This window comes from Rhinolophus sinicus, linkage group LG03, assembly GCF_036562045.2.
Source record: "Rhinolophus sinicus isolate RSC01 linkage group LG03, ASM3656204v1, whole genome shotgun sequence".
Taxonomy (NCBI): domain Eukaryota; kingdom Metazoa; phylum Chordata; class Mammalia; order Chiroptera; family Rhinolophidae; genus Rhinolophus; species Rhinolophus sinicus.
Genome location: NC_133753.1, coordinates 33,773,705 through 33,797,132, shown reverse-complemented (window position 1 = coordinate 33,797,132; position 23,428 = coordinate 33,773,705). Strand labels below are relative to the sequence as shown.

The 23,428-nt window shown below is 44.5% G+C and overlaps 1 protein-coding gene across 1 annotated transcript in view; it reads left to right on the top strand.

The window, feature by feature from the left end:
- PRKCH (protein kinase C eta) overlaps positions 1-23,428 on the top strand; it is a 214,752-nt gene that overhangs the window by 131,839 nt on the left and 59,485 nt on the right. Inside the window, exon 10 of the mRNA XM_019750783.2 lies at positions 21,679-21,833. Coding sequence (XP_019606342.1) covers positions 21,679-21,833 — 155 coding nt within the window. The remainder of the gene's footprint in view (positions 1-21,678; positions 21,834-23,428) is intronic.

The window sequence follows — 23,428 nt, the reverse complement described above, 5'->3', positions numbered from 1 at the left end:
CTTTACACAATAAACAGAAAAGATGAGTTTAGTTCATTAGCACAACGTTTTTTCTAGAGGAGTCTGGAAGTAGCAATGCTAGGGTTGGATTAGTTGCTCAGTGACATTGGGCATCTCTTTCCCTTGGGGTTTCAATTATTTGCCACTGTCTGAAACATAACATCTCGTATGGCAGCATCCGAGCAGGAAGCGTGGGGACATACACAAGGGCTGCATGGGCCACTCTCCTTTTGTCAGGGAGAGGAAAATCTTTTGAGACTTGAGTAGCCTGCTCAACCTTAGCTAAAAGGAGGCTGGAAGAGCAACCGTCTAGCCAAGATAAGCTGGTGTACCATGATAGACTCCCACCAACTTTGACTCATCCCCTGGGGTGTGGCACTGTGCTCCCCAGTTAGCACTGGGCTCGACACTGGGCTTCTGTTGTCAATGAAGAGGGAAGATGGCTCCGGAGAAGCCAAGAGGGTCTGCCACAGATATCTCAGAGTCCTCTTATCATCCGAGGGCATTCTGCAGAGTGAATTTGGGACACATTCCTTGTCTGTGCTACCACTGGGGCAGCAGAGGGTGTGGTGGGAGCAGGAACAGGACATCCCACCTGGCTCAGGGATGGTGCAGGGAACGTAACAGCAAAGCTGGAACCAGAAGGGTGAGTTAGAATTAGTTAGGCAAAGAGAATGAAGGCGCATATGCACAGGCACAGGCATAGCGGGTAACAGCACATGCACAGGCATAGCGGTGAACTAGAGCATGAGGTGTGAATACAGCTCAGTATGTGTGAAGTACGGAAGTTGAGGAGGGGCTGGTGAGAACTGAAGCTGTAGAGGTACCCAGCACTCAGGCTATGAAGGGCCTTGTGTGTTGCATTCAGAAGCTTGGATTTTAGTCTATGAGTAAATGGAAGAAATTTAAGCAGAGAAATGATATGTCAGATTGCATTTTCAACTGTAAAACTAATTTTTGTGATAGGTAATATAAGAATCCTCCAAATGTCCATATTCTTTCTCTTAAAGAAACAATTACTAATTTCATGTGTAGCCTTTCAAAGAACTTACTGCACATGAAAGCATACATGCATACCACATATATGCATTCATATTTATTTTGTAAAAGACAAATGGTAGTATACATTCCCCAGCATTCTGTACCTTATTTTTTTTTTGAAACTGTTATAATATATCTTGGAGATTGTTTCATACTTGTACATACCTAGCTGCCTCATTTTTAATGGCTGCATAATATTCCATTTTAAGAACACGACACTATTCATTTAACTTGTTTCCTATTGCTATATATTTAGGTTTTACATAGTCTTTTATTTCAATCAATGTTGCAGTGAGTCTCCTTGTGCCTTTTTCTTTCCTTTTTTTAATTAATTTCAGGTGTACAAAACAATGTAATAGTTAGACATTTCACCCCTCACATAGTGATAACCCTGCTCCCCAACCCATTGCCCCTCTGGCCTCATATATATCTATTACAATTCCATTGACTCTATTCCCTATGCTGTACTCCATATCCCGTGACTATATATATATTAAATTATAGTGGACATACAATATTATTCAGCTTTACCCTGTGCCTTTATCTTTACATATTGTGCTATTATTTCTATATGATACATTACTAGAAGTTGTACTGCCTGGTCAGAAGTATATGCATTTAAAATTTTGACTGAGTCCAATCAGCCTTCTCCTCCATAGTGGTTAAAGATAGGTAACAGTTTACAACCTATATGCTAGGCACTGTTCTAAGTGATTTATGTGTATTATCTCATTCATCATTATATTAACCCTATGAAGTAAGTTCTGTTGCCATCACTCCCATTTAACAGATGAGGAAACTGAGACACAAAGTTGTTTAGCTTTTAAGTAGCAGAGGTTTTGACGCCAGGCAATCTGACTGCACAGCCCAGGCCCTTACCACTTGCTTGCTGAATTTCTAAATTCACTCTCCCAAACCATGTGTGAACAGGCTGATTTCCCCCAGCCCCCACCACTGCATGCTACCTGTCATTTTGATGACTGGAGAGATGTAAAAGAATGGCTTCTTTGGAGTCCCAGTTTGCATTTCTCTGACTGTAAGGCTGAGCATTCGCATAATAAGGGTCACCTGTGTTCAAATCTTTGTTGGAAAAGACACATGTGCCGTCTGGAGAATGAGAGGAGTACAGAAGACTGCAAGCCGGGAGACGGGAGGATGTATTAAAGGGGATGCACAGCGTGGACTTCTGCGCTGTCCCATCATGTCGGAAGCAGCTAGAGAGTCAGCTGATAGCTTTTTAGGCCAGGGTTCCCCCTGCACTGCTTCCTCCTCATGGTCTGGGCTCCTTGAGGCCCCACCTTCCTGACCTCATGGTCTGCTGCTCCCTGAGACAGCCCTGGATTCTATGCTGCCCCTGCCGCCTTGCCACTGCTTCTCTGTTCCCCCGTCTGGGGTCCATGGTTCTACCTGTGCTCCACTGCTACCTGGAGTATCCCCGAAATGCTAGTTCCTGTGCTTTACTTACATAAAGCCCTCCCCTGGCCTCCCCCGTCATCCAGCTGCTTTCTCAGAGAGGAGTAGAGTGACAGCTCAGGCTGGAAACACCCTGGTGAAGAAGGATGGTACCATTTGGTGGGTGGTACTGGTCGTCTGCCTGACTTTCAAGCTCGTGCCCCCTGCTCATACCATGAATCAAATAGCAGGACAGCTGCAGCTCAGCTCCTGAGCCAAAGAGTAGACGGTTTCCTGTGACATTAGGTTAGATGATCTCAATCAGCTGATAACCTTTGAGTCAGACAGTTGATAGGCATTTAGTGAACTTAGTCTGGTCATGCAGTGGCTGTTGTTTCAAGCTACTAGAATGAACAAATAAACTGTCTCATACCCAACTCGAGGGGACTTTTACCTACAAAAGGCAATCCCTGTGACTGTATAGAAGTAGTCAGAGGTGTCAATTAGATTGCATTATGGTAGAGTAGAACAAGAAATTAACCTGAAGAGATTGGGAGCCCAATGAAAGCAATATATACAATGCAGAATTTTCCAGGAAAATATAAATTAGGCAATACACCAAAATATGAGTGGCCATGTGGGATTTCAACAGTATTCAACAGGTTAAGCCTTCATTAGTATTGGTGGTCTATTTTTCCTCGTGACAGTTTCATGTGTGGCCACAAGGTGGCAGTCGTTACTGCAAGGTGATTTTTATTTCTCCACCAGAGATAGATACTGACATTAGGGTTTAGAATTTGGGTTTGCAGTAGATGTCTCCAAAGCAAAGGATAAAGGGAATTCTCTCCTGCCCTAAGTCCAGTGGTGGGAACCAACTTAAAAGAATCAAGTGAGTTTTTCTCATGCTGAGATAGAGATATATATACAATTTTCATTTTGCTGTAGTTTGTTCCTTCTCTCAGGTGTGCAAGGTGTCAGACTCCATAATACGCTTGTCATTTGCTCACTGTGCGTCTGTCCATCTGTCAGAAATCCTCAGTGATTATCCCCATTCATTGTTGAAAACCTAACTAAACAACAGGAAGTGTTAGTTACTATGAGAAATTACAGCAAGTAGATTATTACTTTTTAGCTACTCGGTTTGGCAGGCCCTGGCGTCTAAAATGAGATGCTAACCAGTGTGTAACACTGGGCTGTGACACTCTCCCCTGAAGAATTTTGAAGTGAGGTGTTGGAGTCACTCCCCAGCTGTTTGCAAAGTCTCATTTCATTGTGAAGACCCTAAAGAAGCATTCCTCTCAAATCCAGCCCTGTGAAATGAGTGTCTCTGAAGCCCAGAGAAAGGGAGAAAGGAACTTGCAGAGGGTCCCTTAGAATGTAAGCGGTAGAGACAAGGTTCAGCTCTGTCAGGCTGACTCTCTAGGCCCCGGCTCTGTGCTCTGACCCAGCAGTCCTTTCATACATTAAATTTGAGGTGCTGGTGGCATATCAGCAGGAAGTTGGGAGAGTGCTGGCACTGGGGTCTTGTTGCCACATTTTGGTCATTAAATCATCATCTGCCTAAGCAACTCCTGTCCGCGCTTCTGCCCTGGCTGCCTTCCAGCCTGCTGGCAAGGAAGCAGCATTGCCCTTGGAAATGGAAGAACTCGTTCTTCCAACTTTGTGTTTCCTCTGTCCGAATGGCTTGAGTCTACCTGAAAATTCCTTTGAGCCTTAACGCTCTCGTGGTTAAAATGAAAGCAGGATTGGTGTGAGGACCAAAGGAGAGGATGCAGAACCACTTTGTACACATGCAACACCACTTAAAAGTGAGTAGGCTCATTGTGGCGATGACTACCTCCTTCCCACGCCGAAGAAAGTTGTCCTGGGGCTTCGCCAGTGGCCAGCACAGACCCCACAGGGAGGGTATAGGGAACACCCCAAAGGAGGAATTCTGGAACTCTTTTTGGTTCTTGGAAAAAACAAAAAGAGAAAATTTCGTATATTAGATAATTTATTGAGTTTGCTATGTAGGATTATGAGCCTATAAATTATGGCCTCTGACTTTTTCATAATAATACATGCTACTTGTAAGTGTATCATTAAACTGGCATCCTCATAAGTTTCTGATAATATCGTAAGTCCTAATAGTTTGTGAATAACTTGATAATCTGTATCAAGACTCATAAAAATGTTTATATTCTTCGATCTGTTTTTATTTCCGATCATCTAGCCTAAGAAAACAACATAAAGAGTATAAAAAAAAAATCTTACACATAAAGATGTTTAATTCTCAGTGCATTATTTATAATGGAAAAATGTTGGAAACAATGTCAGCATTCAGCAATAGGAGTTTACTTAAATAATATAGTATTTGATGAAAATTTTCAGCCAGTAAAGAGATAATTAAATATTCAGCAGTTAAATGATTACGTGTCAGACGCTGTCATAAGCACCTAACATGTATTATTTATAGCATGCAGCTCTTGCAACAGCCCGGTAAGCTAGGTACAATTGTTATCTTCATTTTGCTGAGTGATAAAGTGAAGCACTGAGGAGTTAAGTCACTTGCTGAAAATTCAATACGGTAAGTGGTGGAACTAGGAGGTTGGAGTCCAGGAAGTAATACAGAATTTATGATGATGACCAGCACGTATCTCCATCAGGTTCTACCCAAGACAGTAAACTGGCAAACATGGCCCGTCCTCCAAAAATACTAGGAGGAATTCATGCCAATAAACTACCAGGGACTGTATGAAGCTAGTGAGATTATGGATGATTTTTTCCTTTGTTCTATTTACCAATTTTGATGATGTGGTTATATTTCTTTAGCAGTGGAAGCGGGAGGAGTGAGGCATTATTAAGCCAGGAGGGCCCGTCCCAGGGTGCAGGCCCAGTGGATGCTGCCTTCCCCACTCCATCAGGTTAAATTCCCTTCACACTCCTTTCATCCTTATCAGTGACTGTTGTGTCAGCAGCTGGGCCTCTTGGCATTTATGGCCTGGAATCCGGGTCTCCCCCACCCCCGGCTCCCAGGGGCTCTCTACTGAGTTTCTCCTCCTGGCGCCCTCAGCTGAGTGCCCAGAGAGAGAACAAAGACTCCGCAGTAGCAGGAGGGGGAGTGGCAGAGTGAATACTGGTCAGATGCTTCAGTCTTTGTTCAGAGACCCAGTTTATTGAAGCAAAGGTTTCCATTTGGAAAACACGAGACACGCCATGCCGGGGCCCAAGAGCTGCCTCTCGGCTGCAGGACCTGGGGCCAAGTCTGAGAGATGAGCCACTGCAGAGCCTCGTGCTTTTGGGAATACTCACATTTGTGTTTGCAACGTGCTGCACTCAGGTGGGCCACAGAATGCATAGACCCTCCCTTTACAGGGACAGAAGCTCAGTGCTCTCACCTCCCACCCGTTCCTCTACCTGTCAGTTCTTTCCTCACAGTATCCAGGCTACTGACGGAGTGTCTGTAGGGTGTCAGCCGGTAAGGGTCATACACAAAGCAGGGTGCCCGGAGCCCCTGGCAGGAGCATAGCTTTCCTTAAAAAGACACGCCTCCAGTGTCCATCAACAAAGCAGAAATCCTACCTTTGAGGGTTAGGGGCTCTAGGAATCTTGTAAACTTCGTGATGTCAGTTTACACAGCTTGTGCAAAATGATTTCGGGATACTTCATTAACTGATACTTAAAGTATGTTATGAAAATCACTTCCTAGCAACAGGAGTGCAAGGAGCACTCTTTTCTCTGTATTCTTTTCTCCACTGTTGTATTAAGTAATAGCAAAGGAGTGAGTGTGCGTGTGTGTGTGTGTGTGTCTGTGTGTGTGTGCATGTGACAGACAGACAGACAAGATAGATAGCAAGAAGCAAGATAGTCATGTGGCCCTGGAATGAATCTTTCAGAATTTCATCAGGCAGGGGACTACATTGCCACCTTCAGCGTGAGAGCTCTGAGTTCTAATTCTGACTTAACTAATAAGCTCCCTTGTCTTTAGGAAGATTACCTGCCTTTGATTTTTTTCCAGATAAACACCTCCACAGAAATCCTATGTTCTTCCTTCAGGAACCCGTTAGCAGAGATACCTCCAGAAAGTGACCCTCAGCTGGCTTTGTGCATGTGGGGGGTGGGAGCCTACCCCTCAGCCCTGCACAGCCCCACCTGGCCCTGACTGCATTCCAGCCCCTCCAGCTCTCTTTCCTTTCCTAAGTGTTCAGTGAGCATCTGGTAGTGGCAGCCAGGCCCGTTTGTCTGCTGAGCTGCTGCCAGCAGCTGGCCTGGGGAAGGAGAAGGCATTCTTGGCCCCTGGAGCAGCGTTACCCATTGTGCTCTGAGTCGCAGGGACATCCTGGGTAAGAGGAAGGCCCTGTGTTGGTGGGTGAGGTGAGGAGAAGGTGAGTGCAGCCCACAACGCTGAAAGCCTTTCCCCTCTGCATGGAGCAGGGTTCTGAAGAGGCCTCCGTTAATGCCTTAGCATAGCTGGTCGATTTTTCAAGCCTACCTGGTATTGGCTTTGTGGAATGGATGCGTGAAGAATGACATGGCAGCAGCAGCTGCTGTTCTTTGAGACCCTGGAATACATTCTAGATGCTTATATTTGTTACCAATGTGTATAAAACTGTACATTTTGGCATTTTATAATATAAATATCTATTGAGTGAAATATTTCATTTAGTACCCAAAACAATACAGGGAAGTATAGGTACTATTATCCTCATTTTAAAGATCTGGAAACTGAGGTCCAGAGGGGTTAAATAACTTCTGCCAGATCACACAGCAAGCCAGAGTCACATCATGGATTCTTAACCAGGTTGCCCAGCTTAATAATCTATGCCATTTCCGTTATACCACAAATAGAAATGTGTTCTCTCTGGAATGCGTACAGCTAAGAATAGTGACATTAGACTGGAACAAAGCAGTTTATATATATATATATAGTTTTGTGGCCTTTTATGAAATAGCTAAGGATAATTTCTCTTATATGCTTGGAACGAGGTTTCCTCCTTTTCCTGAGCAATGACTGCCACAAATACAATTTGGTCCGCTTATGGGTCATTTGTTGTAGTTTGCCTTTGGCTCAGATCAAAATAGAAAATGAGCCAAGCCAGAACATGGTGTTTCCCAGTTGGGCATATTCCCAACTATTAATAGTGTTCCATCTGGGTACAAAATGCACAAAGGCCAACTCCAGTCTTTGGGTTTCTTGGGGGATTATTTGGGACCTCTGCCTCTGTCCTCTTGGGCTTCCAGTCTTTCCGACATTCTGTGGGTAAACAGGGCCCTGAAAATGAGTTGGGAATGAGAGAACCTGAAGTTCACACTGTTCCTTTGGCTTTGTCTATTTGGTTAGGACTGCCAGGATACTCAGTGTGACAAAAGGGTTTGAAAGGCTTCGTGTGTTTTTCAGTTTGAGGTTATTCCGTTATAACTGGCCTTGACATCGCTTGCCACAATCATCATCGATGATCTAGCAATCATGTAGACCCACCACCCCCGTGTTTGGTAAGATGACTCATGGATTGTGTGTAATTTCCTTAGACGTATCTGAGACTTGCCAGGGTCAAATTTGGCCCCATGTTTCCCTGTGATGGATGGAGATCTGTGGTGGGGAGTCTTGGTTATGGTTTTCCCCTGACTGTGACTGGGAACCTGCCAAACCATAGATAATCTGGCCTCCACAGGGCCCTGTATTGAAGCACTGGGCTTGAAGTGCCTGGAGCAGCTCCAGGGATGAGAATGGGATGGGCTGCATGCGAAACAGTTTAGTGAAAAGTCCATCAGTACAGGATCACACTGATTGAGTGCGCGGCAAAAGAAACAGTTCTTTTAATCCTTGGTCTAGTTGGGAAGAGAAGATAAAATAGATGGAACAGCAGTGTGCGGTAGTTAGCATGGAACAAACACAGGCGTTACACTACAAGAGGAAAGGTCCTTGAAAATGAACACTGACCTATGGGGGACAACCTCACCTCCTTGCCGTCTTTCCTCAGAAGTGCAACCAGAGTGCTGAAGACTAACAAACCAACTAGCACCTGAGTTTTAAGCAGCGTCGTGGGGAGGTCTGAGGTGTTTCCATGGGAAGTTCGGTTGACTCCTGCCTTGGCTGACTGGGGCCTTCAGGCCAGGGCCTGAAGCTACACCTGTGAGTGGCTGCAGTGGGCCCACCCCACCCGGAAAACAGAATCATGCAGTGTAAAACGCTGACTGCTCTGGTAGAAACCACAGACCATAATGTTTTAGTTTTGAAATACTTGCGTTTTCCATAATTACTTCATCCCTCATAAAACCCCAGCTGTGTCCATCTCTTCTAGGCTCCAGAACATTCCAGGACCTCCCACAACAGAATTAGCCCAGTCAGTATCAACTTAGCCCACTTGGAAGAATAGAGAGTTGCCCACTGACAGGTGAGGATCAAAGGTGTTCATTCATTCGGCAAAGGTTCATAATGTAGCTGGTCACCGTAGCAGTTTGGGGATTACTGTTTAGGACAGGCTCAGAGCTGCCATCTGCTTAGAAGGGCCTTGTCCTGAAGCTACATTTGCATAGGAAGTACACTTTTTCCTTTGCCTGGAGTACAGTGAATTTAGGACCTGATGGAGGTTATTGGGAAGGGGCCCAAGCTATTGGCACTGCCTCTGCTTGGGAATGGGCTCCCTATCCCCAGTGGGCTTGGGGGACCCAAAGCAGGAGGTGTAATGGGAAGAGCAGCAGCCCGCCGTTGCTATTTGTACAGTCTTCCTTGTTCTGCTGGTTGATTGGTCTCTTCTTTGACAGCCCAGCAGAAGGCTGCGGGGAAACCGTGCCCCCCACATGAACCTGGCTGCCATCGAGGCTGAGTCTGCTCTTCCTGCTTTCTGTTGTCAGCTAATACTTTGCAGACCCTCCCTGCTCTGCTGGAGGGTTTTCGTGTGCCCAGTCCCCCCTTCAAGGCCACCCAGGGAGTTCCTGTTTGCTTTCTGTGAGAGGCATCCCAGGTTTCGTATATTTGTATGGCCAAAGAGCACACTGTATTTCAAGCTCACTCCTACCCAATTCTTTAGGACAGTCTGTACTGATTTATCGCATAGGTGTTACGAAAGGAGTCTTAGAACTCTTCCCACAGTCTCTTAATTCCATTCTTACAGTGTTTTGATATTTTAAACATTAAAATGATGTCACATATAATTCCCGACCCAAACAAAAGAGGAAAGCTGTTCCAGCAAAATTCCTCCCCGCCCCATCACCTGGTTTTCTCTTTCTGTGCTGTGGACCATGTCTGCTTCCTTGTTCTTCCTCCTCCCCTCTCACCTCCTCACTCCCAGGGGTCACTCAGCCCTGGTCTCCTTGTGAAGCGGGAGCTAGCCCATGCCCACAACCAGCCCAGATCTTCTAGCCTGTAGTGAAAGGAGGGGCAAGATGAGTTAGACACAACGAACAAAGTGGGGACCAAATATGGTGGCGTTGACCGAGAGACTAGTTCAGTTTCTTTTCTGGAAGCCTGTAGAATTGAGGGTCTCATCACTTAACTTGATTTATTCCTCCTTACTTGGGCTGCAGGACAGATCTGAAGCAGGAAATTCCCTTCCGCCTGGCTCAGAACTTTATCCCCACCACCTTGACCCTCACCAACAGGTCTAATAGTTTTAATAATCAAATTGCTAGTGAATTTTCAACCTTTCCAGCAAAAAAAAGAACACACAAAAAAACCAAACAAACAAAAAACCTGTTTGCATAGTATGATGTCATTTTCCCACTACTGACATGGGGAGAGGGGTAATCCTTTGTTATGAGGGGCTGTCCTGGCATGGTAGAATTAGCAGCATCCCTGGCCCTCTACTCACTAGCAGCAGCTTCCTCATTGAGATAACCAAAAATGTCTCCAGACATTGCCAAATGTCCCCTGGGAGGAAGAGTCTCCCCAGTTGAAAACCACTGCCTTACATGAATGTCATGTGGGCTGTCCTCGATAGGAGAAGTCAAGTGCGCTAGAAGACCACTTTACTTTTTACCGACCAAAGCAAAGTGTGACAAATCTTCCTTATAGGATATAAGCGTTATCTCTTTTTTTTTTTTTTCCTGAGTTTGTAGACAGGCAGACTTCCTGTTTCGGGGCCCCTAACTGCTATCAGTGGCTGCACTGTGGCACTTGCAGGGACTGGGAGGGGACAGCGGAAGTATACAGGGTCTGTGGAATGTAGGTAGGGTTAGCTCACTGCCAGCGGTTCTGAACACCAAGGCCTGCTGTGATAAGACAGAAATAGCAGAGCCTGGGGGCATCTAGAGAGCAAAAGATTAGCTCAGTGAGCATATATTTAAAATTGATTATGTTTAAAAGCAAGCAATTGAAAAAGTGCAGCTTCTGTTGTTTTGGTGTTTAATCATTATGCTTTCACTTTACCACCGAGGCATAGAATCAGTGGCGTTTTATGAAAATCATCATCCCCACCCTGAACTTACAGGGATGCCTGTCTGTGATAATCAAAGCTTTAAGAAACATTTGTCAACAGTGTCGAAAAAAATGTGTTGGTAGTAAAACAAGTGCTTTGGGAAAAGCAAACTGCTCTTTCTTTCTTTTGTTTTCCATACATAGAAATGTCATTTCAGCTTAAAGGTACAGATACCTTAGATGCTCTCTTTAAAACTGAGTAGTCTCTAAATATGCCAAGTAAACCCTAGCCACTATAGACATCGGCCATTTCTATGTTGAATGGCAATATTGTATCTATCTTGTATTTTTAATTCAATTCAGTAAATGTTTACTGAGCACATACTATGTGCCAGGGACTGAAGATACATGTCTTATAGATCTGTCATCCAGTTGCATTCAGCCACCGATCATCCTAAACACAGATACCTATAAAACCATGTGCTAGAGAAAAGAAAGTCATAACTTGGTCCTTGGGGAGGGTGGAAGGGCTCCCAGAGCAGGGGCTGTCTGCGCTGTGCTTTGAAGATGAATAGGAGCCCCACAATCACAGGATGGGGGAGGAGACAGGTCTCCCAGACAGAGGTAACATTAAGGCAAAGGTGCAGAGAATTAAAATGTGTGATGTGCCCAGGAATCCCCAAATAACTCGATGCAGCAGGATTGTAGGAAAGGAAATGTGGGTAGTTATGAAGAAGCAAAGCCATAGTGGGTCTGATATCCTTTGCTAAGGAGCTGAAAGGCCTTGACAAATCAAGGAGCAACATAAGATTTGCATTTGAGGAGTTCTCTGGTGGCTGTCTGCAGAAGGAGAAGAAAGAGGTAGCAGACGTGGTAAGGATGCTGAACCAGTGTTCTGTTGGAGCTGCCTACTCCAAGGCAGTGGTCATGGGAGTGAAGTCAAAGAAACACTAAGGAGGCGCAATCAATAGGACTTTTTACGATACGAGAGGAGGGGCCAGAGTTCTGGCCATTGGAGAACCTGGGGGAATGGAATATGATCAATTTCATTGCAAGGAATCTGGTGTTAACATGTTTGTCGCTCAGAAACATAGTTCAGATGGGAGATTAGATTTTGGTGTCCTCAGTATCCTCTCGGTATAGTAGAAACTATCATTTAAAATATTTCAGTAGGTGTTTAAAGATGGACAAGAGAGGAGACCTGAAAAGGGAATTCTACGCAAGAGTGGGGAAGGGTGGAAAAAAGTCCAAAAGAAGAATCAGAAGGAAGTGATTTATTTCATAGGAGAAAGAATCAAGTGCCGAGATGAAGTCAGTTCACCAGAAGATTCAAAGCTATCCATTGGATGTGGGATGAGGTTTTTGGTGTTGCCGTCTTGGTCTCTGCTCTCATCCTCGAGGGTTTAAAGGGCCCATCTGAACTCCATTTAACATACTGAAGCTTCTCTACAAACGTAATACAGTGTTCTCTCTTCTGGGTAAACTTTTTAATCTATTTCTGAGTAGTTTGCCCTTCATCTGATTAGACTATGCCTCTTTTACTTTGGTCTCCCTGCCTTAGTAAGGTCTGCATCTTTCTTCCTTGATGGACAGTGACCATCAGTATTTCCCCCATATTGCCAAAAGGGTTTGGGAGGAGATTGTGGGGGAGTCATTTGCTCGAACACATCTCGTTCTCCAGCCAGAGGGGCCAAGGAGAACATGTGGAGGCTGCACTGGAAGAAGAAAACTCAGAAGAGCGTGTGGAGTGCACACTCCAAATGGGGACTCCAGCAAGCACTGCCTATTGCAGAGCAGAGGAAGCAACAGATTGGTGGCCAGCGGGTCCCCAGGCACCATCTCGAGGCAGATACTGAACGTTCTTGGCCAGGTTCACTACTTCTCTAACTGGGCAAAATATTTAATCAGACAACCGTAACCCAGAATCTCCTCCTGTGAGGCAGAAACGCCTCATTCATCTATAGATCAAAGGGAGGGCTGAAATCGTGGCTTCTTTGAGAGGTTGCGAGTTTAGGAACCGCTGTCATGAAAAAATGATGCAAATAAGTAAAATGGCATTTTTGCTCTTTGTTCTATTGTCCTGTACAAACTCTCTGAGATGCCTGTTTTTCCAGGCTAATAAAAATGATTTGTATTATAGTATAGGGAGTAGGCTATTAATATCATGTCTTCTTATGTCTGTTAACTTAATTAGAAGTCCAGCTAATTGTAGGACTCTAGAGAAATGGCATTGGGAATAGTATGCAACTGTTAAAAAAAATCGTGCTTTTGATGACTAAGTACATCAGGAATTATTACGTAATATAAGTGAAAAAGGAAGGCTATGTTTTTTCTTTTCTTTTCTTCTTTAAACATGTGGTAGAGCGTTAAGTATAAGTAGGACATAAGGGGAAAATACTATTTAAAATCACCTTGCAAATTTCATATTTGCCCTGAAATCTTCAGCTCTTTGGACGCTAAAAGCCATAAATAGCTTTGTTTCTCCTTGCGTTTGGACTTCTATCTCTGGGTATCAAGATTATAGGTGATTTTATTTTCATTTTGTTTATTTTTCCTCAATTTTCTTATGCATTTACTTTATAATTACATTTGAGCTATAAACATATAAAACGTTTATAAGCAGAGAAAAACCAAAACTTTATAAGTAAACGGAAATGAAGTAGCATCAAACAGACCCACTTCTCTTCTTGAACTCTTCCAGGAACTATTTTAACGATGGGCAAGGGACCTTCACTTCTTTGCACTTTATTTACATAAAGTGGATGGATAGAACTAACCTTGGCAGTTTGTTCCAGCTTTTCTAATCTTCTTGTTTAAATTGTATCAGGAAACAAAAATGGCCCCCTGCAGGTTAGTTCCCAAAGGGTTTAATTAACCCTTACCAAGGTCCAGGCATATGCTTGATGGTGTTAGAGATACATCAGTTAGCATCTGGGCTCTGCCTTCAAAGGTCTCAGGTCCTCCATAGAAAACAAGACCAAGTGCACAAAACCAGTGCAAGCCCAGGACAGAGATACTGGGCAAGATGCGTGTGGACCAGATTCCAGAGGGGCTCCGCCAGGAAGGGAGGACCTGTGCTCCGACTTTGCTATGTCCCTGATCATATGTTTGCTGGTTATTTATTCTTTAAGAACATCCTGGCCCAGATGCTTCCGTGTGTTGGACTGCAAGTTAGATTGCCTCATTTTTTTCCCTGGCCTGGTGTAAATGCCAGTAAGCCTTGTCGAGTTTCATTACAAGGGATGGCCACAGTGTGTCCAGTTTACCGAGAAAACACTTGGTCTTTGAAAAGAGCTATGTGTTCCTCCAGGTTTGAAATGCAAGTTCCTAAGGGCTTATTATATTGGAGACATATTTCTCCTTCCCAAAGACTAGTCTCTGAGCTCAGACAGGATGTATCATGCCCATGGGCTTGACAGAGGGGTTGCTGGGCAATTGAATTAAGGTCCGGTATCTTCAGGCTGCACAAAATGATAAGTCAAAAAAATAAAAGGGAAGAAGCCATTGGATTCTCTCTCCTTGTTTCTTCCTTGAAGGCTTTGTAATCATTCTTAATGTGGTTAAATTTGTTTCCAGTTCAGACATGGTGCAATCAGATTTCCTCACGAGGGTGCTTTTCCCCTGTGACCCCTTTGAACGTCAGTAACTGTTTCCTGTTGATATGAACTCTCTATTCACCCGCTAGATGACTTCGTCAGAGAAAAATGATAAAGCAAGGGGCACTTATGAGAAATTCAGGTCTATTACTGGAGGTTTCCTTTTCCTGGTCCACAGCCGGTGATTAGCACGCTGCAGCTTTTGATACAGGGTTGATGTGTTATTCATTTAGAAATAATTCCAAAGCAATTCTTAGAACTTGGGCAAATAAGTCTAGATGTGGCTCCCAGCTTCACATTGCTTCAAAGCAATGATTAAATTAGTTACTAACTTTCGATGTTGTTTGTAGTCTTTGAATTATTTCCAAAAGGTAATAGGCATCTTCATTGTGTCTTCATATGAGATTTATATCTGTAGATTGTAGGGACTATGGATTCCTGCTTTAAACAGAAAAATCTTTCTCCTGTTGATAAAAATGAATCGACTTTATAGAAGAGGAGAATAGCTACTACAAAAAGTCTCAGTGTAATATGCCTGCAGTCCATAGGGGAGCACGTTTGCTTTGCAATAATAATAATGATTATGATTATAAACTCCTAAAATAGAGAATATGCATTAACATCTGATGTTACAAAATTGAAAAACTTGTTGGAACTGAAACTTTGGTTAACGTGTTTTGGTTATCAAATCTAGTTTTGTAACCCCTTGCTTAGTTATCACTTCCCAGAATGAAAAGTCCTCCTTACCAGATCAAGGTCATGACCATGTCGTATCAGGAAATGCCCCTTCACCACAGCAGCTAACCTACGCGTCCTCCTTGAACCCTCTAGATTCCTGTTCCACACCAAGTCAGGGAGCTGCTGCAGCTGCTGTTTCGGCAGCTATTTCATTCCTTTTACCTACCAGTCTGCGACTCCCTGAGTGAGGCACCATCTCTGACTCCACAGCAGGCAACTTACTGCCAAGTATGCTGCAGCTCCCTGCAAGGGGCCGGAACCCCAGGGGCAGATGCTTGAAGTGGTAGTGGAGGTGGTAATGATAATGAGGATAATAGTAATAGTTGCTAACATTTATTGAACACTCCCTGTGTGCCGGGCATTGTTTGAAATTCTTAGCTAAAGTCATCTCATCCTCACACACCTGTAAGTTCAGTCCTCTTGTTATCCCCATTTTGCAGATGAGAGTTTTGAGAGACAGGAAATAAATACGGCACAGTGGAGCTGCTTTTGCATCTCAGCCATCCTGGCTCCAGAACCCACGCCCTCACCCCCACACTATGCTTCTGCTTGTAACACCAGACAGGGGCGCTGTGCACAGGTCTCCTAGAGTGAGCTTGGCCCCTTCATGTAATGTAGGAAACAATAGCTTCCATTAGCAGAGATTCTTTTCTGAGCCTGATGCTGTGCAAGGTACTTTACTTCTGGTTTAATCCTTATACAATGCCTGTAGTTATAGGTATTATTACCCCAGATTTATAAATCGGGAAACCTCCTACCCCTTAAAAATTCATGTGTGATGCAGTTAAAATTCTCCTAGTAGCAAGTAACAGAAAGCAACTTAACCACAGTCATGCAAAAAAAGGAGAAGTGAAAATAAAGATTCTGAGATAAAAAAGGGTATTTCATGGAACCTGGGCAGAACTTGGCCAGGTCTCTTCAGGGATCTGAAATGAAGAGACATGAGAAACCCAGGCTTTCCTTCTGGGCTCACTCATGCTCCCTAATCTCCTGTCTGTGCCTCACTCTGTGTTTCTCCTTCGTTCTTCTCCCTTATCTGTCTGTCCGTCCATCCATCCATCCATCCATCCATCCATCCATCCATCCATCCATCCATCCAAGCTTTCACCAATCTGCTGTAACCACATACGTCACGTGTTCACACCGGAAAGGCGGCCTGAGCTCCCTAATGCATGTTTCCTCATGTCCTACACACAGCACAGCCTAAGTCAAAACCTCTCCACCTCAGTTCAGATTTTCTGGGAAAGAGATTGTGGGAGTCCCAGCTTGGTCCAACTAGTCATTTGCAGGATGTCCAGCATTGACCCACGTGACCACACCAGGGTAGTTCTCTGAGGAAGGGATCAATGAGCTGAAAAGACACCTCCCAAGGTCTTCCACACTGACCCTAGGTATCCCTTCCCTGGCTCGTGCTCACTGTCCGGTCACCCTCCTGAGGTGATGTCATCTTGTCACCGTAACAGCGTATCTATCACTTTCATCGACCCACCTGTTTTGTTTCGAACTGTTTTGCATGCAATTACCCATCCCTTTTACCTCCTAAACAACAGTCCTTATCAGGGCCTTTAGGAAATGCACACTGTGTATACTGCCAGCCACTGTCAGGCTTGAGCAAGTAACAGCCCTGAACTGGTCACAGCCAGGCAGACTTGGCGCAGGCTGCAGCAAGGTAATGGAGCCAGGCAGGTGACCACAGGAATTCTATTATTAACCAGCTCCTTGGCCTCCTGTAACTCACACCAGCAGGGCGTGGCAACACAGAGGGATTTCTGAGTTGCTTTTATTCCCCCAGGTGTTCTTCACCTGTCTTCATGACTTGTATTTGCAGTTGGCTGAATCAGCAACAACAAAAAAAGAGGAGGGAGGGACAGACAAAGGGCTGGGCCGCTTGGCTTTAGAACTAAGGTTAAACCTGTCTGTGGGACCTTAGGTTTCCTCCATGAAGGTTAGGGCAAAATTGACCTTAGAAGAGCCAGAGGCCTCAGGGAAAGCTGGGCAGGTATCCGGGCTCAGAGTCTGGGAAATTGGACTTTAGACAAACTGGAATGGCTGTTTACACAGATTTATATGCAGAAGCAGCCGTCTGCTATCACTGCCCAGGGTGGGATTTGGAAGCTCTTCCCTGACTCATGACGACCTTAATCTATCATGCCATGCCTCCCTTAACGCGGGGATCCCAGAAATGCTTCCTCTAGTTGCTTCACTGTTGAGTGTGTGAAGCATGACTTAGTGTTTGTCGAGTAGTCAGTGAGACCAGTTCTTAAAAGCACAGATTGAAAATGGAGTTGAAAGCGGAGGTTATCTTCCGCCTCCTTTCAGAACTTCAAATGCAGGTCTCTGTAAAGGGCAGTCACTACATATGAAAGGTCTCTTTCAGGTGGAAGCAATTCATGCCATTGGAGTAAGACTTAGCTGGAGGGACTTGTTTTTGTAGCAGATGTTGTTTTATTATAGGTGGCAAGTAGGTTCCCACACTCACTGGACTCTTTTCCAAGCTGAGCTCCATAGCTGCCACCTGTTTTAGCTCAGACACTGGGCCTGTAGTTGTGGTAGAGACAGTAGTGAGTGATCATGTGTACTAACAGGACGGAGTCCTGCCGCTCTCAGTTCTGAGTGGCCTGGGGATGGGCGGAAGGGAGCACCCTGACTAGCCTTTTGCTTTTTCTACCAAAGCAATGGAAGTAGCAGTATGTATTACAGTGATGTGCACACTCAGCCTCAGCACCTGGGGACATCTCCCCTTGCAGTCACCACATCCTGCCTCACGCCAGACACTTCAACTGTTCATTCTCTGTGCTCCCTCCCCTTACCACCCCCATTCCAGCCTGATTCGTGCTTCCTTTTCCTTCAAGCTGGGGAATTGGCTCCTCTCAGAAGCCTCCCCCAAATCCCACCCCACGCTGCTCAGATGTCCCCCTCTGTGGCCCCCTGACACCCTCTGTGCCCCTCTACTGCACTTAGCACACGGGGGTGATGTGCTCCATCTACATGTCTGTGAGCTTCCTGAGAGCGAGTGCGATCCCATTCATTTTACAGCACTTGGTCCCCACCCAGGACCTGGCATAGTGTGTGCTTAGAAAACCATCCCTTCTGAAGAACTGTAAAAGAAGCACAAAAGATCTCTGAAAGCCTCAGGAGATGCTATAAAATCTCCATTCCAGAATTCAGACCCTGTACCTCCAGTGGAGCCCTGAGACCCAAATCAGAGCCATTGAGTCTCATTTTGGATGTCTTTCCAACAGCAGTGATGGCCTGGATGCTTTAGGCATCAGAAAGGCCATTAAGGGAGAAGGTGGTTCATAGTGGCCCTTAATAATGTGCACCAAGGGGTGTGAAGGGCCCTCTTTCCGTAGCTGCTTCCCTACTCCCCCTGCCTAATAACTGCTCTCTAAGATAGGCTCAGACTGTGCCTTTTCAGAGTGCCATCTTTCATCTTTCAGATGAAAGTTAGAAAAATATGGAGGCAGCCCATGTGACTTTGGTTTGTTTCTAATTATAAAAGTAATTCACCCTTATCACAGAAACCTTCAGAGATACTGCAAAAAATAAAGAATAAATAAAAGTCATCCCAGATCCCACAAGTGAATGCTGACTTCTCTCACTATATAAGCATGATTTTTTCGGTCCTATCTGCATCTTTGGCTATAACGGAAATCACTCACATTGATGACCTTTTTTAAAAAAACACTAAAAATGCATTCACCATCAGAGCCACCAGCAGCCACCACTTATGTTTACTGCACACTTTCTAGAACCCTCACCGGAGGACATGCTTAATGAAATTTTATTGCTGGTGATGGCCCCTCTGTCACCTCACTTGTGCCCACCACCATCACCTAATGATGAGTGGATCTGCTTCTCAGTGCTGGAGATTTTGTTATTTATCTCTTTCTCTGGAAGAGAAATCTTGGCGAAATCGCTGCCAAATTTTAACCGCCTCTGCAGCAGACATTTTTAAGCAGATGAAGAGAAGGGCGTGTATGTGGAAGGTCTCCTCACAGCAAAAGCAGTCTGCTAGTTGATAAACATGTTTTTATTTTTCTACCTTGTGACATTATTTTAGGTCTTTGATAGGATGGACCATTACTTTTTGTTAAATATTGTATCTCGGCTGGCTTGTTTCTCCTTCCTCTTTGCTTCAAGAGTTGCATGTAGCCTGAGGGATGCAAATTATACCCTCTGCTCTAGATGGTGCCAGACAGGAGGTTAGAAATGAAACTAAATGAAAAGAAACCCATATTTCCACAGTTCTAAAGCTTGCCACCCCCTCACTGTGCATCACAGGTGCACGTGCCTCCCAGCCCCTTTTCCCTCTCCCCCCATATCTGAGAATCTGCCCCCAGGTCTAGGGGTGGGGCCAAGAAAGAGGACAATGAACAGGATTAGAAGGCAGTATTTCCTCTCCCTAGATCTGGAGTTTAGCCCACAGTCTGGCTTCTCATACTTGAGATAGAAGAATGATTTGGGGGAAGCTAGAAATTGATGAAATTTCCCTTGGAATGCCCTCATCTTTTTGATGCCTGTTGCTTAGCAACTCTTGCCAAGTACACTGACTTCCAACAGTCTAAAGAGTTGCCACTTACCTACCAACTCAGTCCCCATAGTCAGGTATTTTGAGCTACTGGAATTCACTGTGACTGTCAGTCTAGCCATGAATAAGGTGAACAGGCCGGTAAGACTGACCGACTTGCTGTGGGGTAGTTCGGGGTGGCTTTATCACCGGAGTTTTCTTCAGGATACCATTGGCCACCCCTCCAAATGAACGCAGCATCTGCATGACAACTTCCTGTGCGGATGCAGCCCTTACACATGTCTCCATCACAAACTTACCCTCACCCTAACCCACTGCTAACCCTGTCATTCCACCTGAGCCCTACCCATATAGAAAATATGGAACACCATTGCTTGTTCAAGCTCGTCCCATCCAACTCTGTCTCTCTGCTTGTCAGTCACACTCAAATGAAGGCCATTAGTTTAGTCAGATGGCTTGCTGTATCTGAGTATTACTTAGTTTTCTGTTAGCTTACAAGTACATTGTCCAACCTAGAGAGTTGTTGTTTGGGTTTTTTGTGTGTAAAACTTGTCACTCCCTCTTCAGTCTTCATTCTTGCTTCTCCTTAGCAGAGAGTTTTATAGACACGGGATTTTTTTTTCCCCTTCCAATTAAGGTCTTAAAACCAGGAATAGGAGGTGATAAATTGTAGTGTCTTATGATCAGGAAGGGCCTGATTAAACTGGTGTTGAATAAGGAGGTGAGCAAGTACACACAAAATCTTTGTTTACTGCTCAGCTGTGACTGAGTGGTGACACTCAGGGCAAAGCTGGTGGCACTTAAAACCACAAGTAAAGATGAGGTCTTTGTACACACATCCTCTGTGAATTGGCAAAATACCAATTTCCTTACAAAATGACACCCCACCCTCCCTCCTACTTCAAAGAAGGCTGATCACCAGCCCTGATTGCACCTATCCTGCGGCCTCAGTCACCTGGTCAGAGAGACCTCCCCCAACCCCAAGCAGATGGCCAGAGCTCACTGCCTCTTTCACTTTTCCTTCACAGGATTCTCCAGAATTTGTATTGTGCTTGTTTCTGTAACTTTTTCAACGTAATGTGTGTCTCCCACACAAGATTCTATATGGGTAGAAGCTCTGTCTGTTTTATGCCTGTTTACTCTCTGTTGGGTTCCCAGCACCTAATTTAACACCTGGCTAACCTGGGACTCATAAATGTTAGTTGGAGGGAGTGAGGAAATCCATTGTTTTAGAGGTTCCTGAAACCAAGAGTTTTATACCGTCACTCTTGGAGACATAACCTTTTAATTGAGACTTAAACATTTCTTTCATTAAGCAGTCTTAATTTCTATAGCACTTTGTTCACACTACTTGCACAATACTTAGTACAGTACATTGGTAACTTTTTTAAGAGCCCGTTTCACCTGCTGAGTTGAGAGTTTCTTATGTTTCCACTCCTGACTAAGGAATCTTCTGATAGGCTGACTGGGATTTCTAACATTAAGACTATTCTGAGGCTGTCATCAGACTGCTGTTTGATTGATTTGTCCAAAGCATTTTCCTTTCTCTGTGATTTTTGTCTGCCCAGGTGTGAGAATGTTCGATGTCCCTTACTTTCTATGACTAACCCCACATGTTCCAGGTGAAAGGCATGTGCCTTCTGATTTACGTTGCTCTCTTTCAGTTTATAAAAGCCTATGACGCAGGGAGGGATAGCATGAGCTACTAATGTTGACTGTCCAAAAAAATATAAGCTCAAGGTTACATGGCATTTAAGGTGCAGAGCCAAAGGCTTCTGATGCCTTCTCTACTTTTTATTTAATGTAGAAATTCAAGGTTGTATGGAACTACTTAAAGGAGATCTGGGTATTACCCCCCACTTCCTCTTGGGGCTCTAATCCCACCAGACCCATCCAGCTGTGCCCAGCCCCCTGTCCTAATATTTCTGAGTACCTCCATTTGACAACCTCTTCTCCCCATGTCACCGCCCATGGTAATGCGATACTGATTGGACTCTAGGCTCATTGCTACATCACGTTGGATCCTCTCTTGTGTTTGTATCCAGGATCGTCTGTTTTTTGTGATGGAGTTTGTGAATGGGGGCGACTTGATGTTCCACATTCAGAAGTCTCGTCGTTTTGATGAACCAAGAGCTCGTTTCTATGCTGCAGAAATCATTTCAGCGCTCATGTTCCTACATGAGAAAGGCATCATCTACAGGTGAGTTCTGGTTGCTTGGAACCCCTCTCATAATTCATCCCCTGTTTATTCTCCGCTTCATCCAGCCTTCCATTCCTCATCATAATCAATTGAAATCTTTTAGGAATTCAATTCACAAAGGTTTGAGTATCCATTAGAAGAAATGAATAACATAGTGATCAGCATTGCCTGCAAACTAGAACTTGCCCCCATGTGGTGTTCGTAAAATAGGCTTGTGAGCCTCGGAAGAGACTATTCATGAATTTGCTCAGCTGGGGTTTGCTGAGGGCCTCTTACAGATAGCCAAACCGTGCAAGGTGCTGAACCATTGTTGCTCTCTCTTTTTTATTTTTTTCTGTTTTAACCTTGGAAGTGATCCATTCCATTTTAAGACTCCATGTCTAAACTGAAGAGTGTGGATAATTAATACCCTAATTGCTCTAATAAGAAGCATAGTTAGATGGGGTCACGGCTCCCCAGTCGAGGAGCTAAGAGGTGAACGGTCAATGAGCAGTGTCCCACTTCACGATATTTCTCATTTGTAGCTCCCTCCCCAATATTATTTGATTCCACTGCATGACATACAATCTTCTGATCACAATACACCGTACGTTGAACAGGCTTGAAATCTGGTGGACGTTGTTGGATCTCAGAGGTTAAGGGGTATCAGGTGAAACTTTAAGTCATACAGGAGGTTGAGTAAGATGGGAAATGTAATAATAGGTGTTAAACAATTGTTATTCTTAAATTTTCCTATTTTCCTGTTGCCAATGTCCTCTCACTCTTTAGATCACATTATAACATAGTTGCCACATATACTCTTTATTTCTTCTACATATGCAATTGCTTCTGTCCTTTGAGAAAAATTCTCTGTTTTATGGTAGTAGGAGCATGAACGTTGACATAAAAAATGTCCTGATTGAAATTCGCTGTTTATTAGCCTTGCTAAATGCTGTTCCTTCTGTGAGCTCATGACAGAATAGACATCATTATTAAAATGTAAGAGGGCTTTTAAAAACAGTGAATCTTCTTAAATACCCCCGGAGTCAAACTAGGAAGAGAAGAGTGAAACTAGGAAAGATTGCAGCAGGACTGGCTGATGGTGCCAGAAAGAAGTGGGGAAGCGAAGGAGGAAAACCGGCACTCTACGGAAATGTCTTCTAGTTAATTCTCAGTGCAGAGCCCTGAAGCCTCAACTAGATGTAGCCTTTGTCATGGCCCCAGCTGTGAGGTAAAGAAGGGGATGCAGGGCTGGGAGCCAGGCTGGATGACCAGCAGTGGGAATCCTCTTCCTCAAGGAAATCAGGAATCCATGCTTCTTAAGTCATGGAGCCGCCCCAGGTTGCTTTAGACAGCCTGTGCGGTGAGCTTTCTTACTCAGGCTTTGATGTGCTCCCTCAGTCTCTACCATGTAGTTTTTCCTGTCTCAGTATTCTGCCCAGAGTATGATTGACAGTCGTTGCTGATACACTCTCTGATGGTGGAGGGAGTTTAGAGTCCTTCCTGGTGGTGATGGCAGACTCTTGGCCCTGAGTTCATTTTTGTTCTTTCCATGGCTTATCTACTAATCTCTGCTTAGTTTACCCCACAGAGAGCGTTTACCACATTTAATTTTT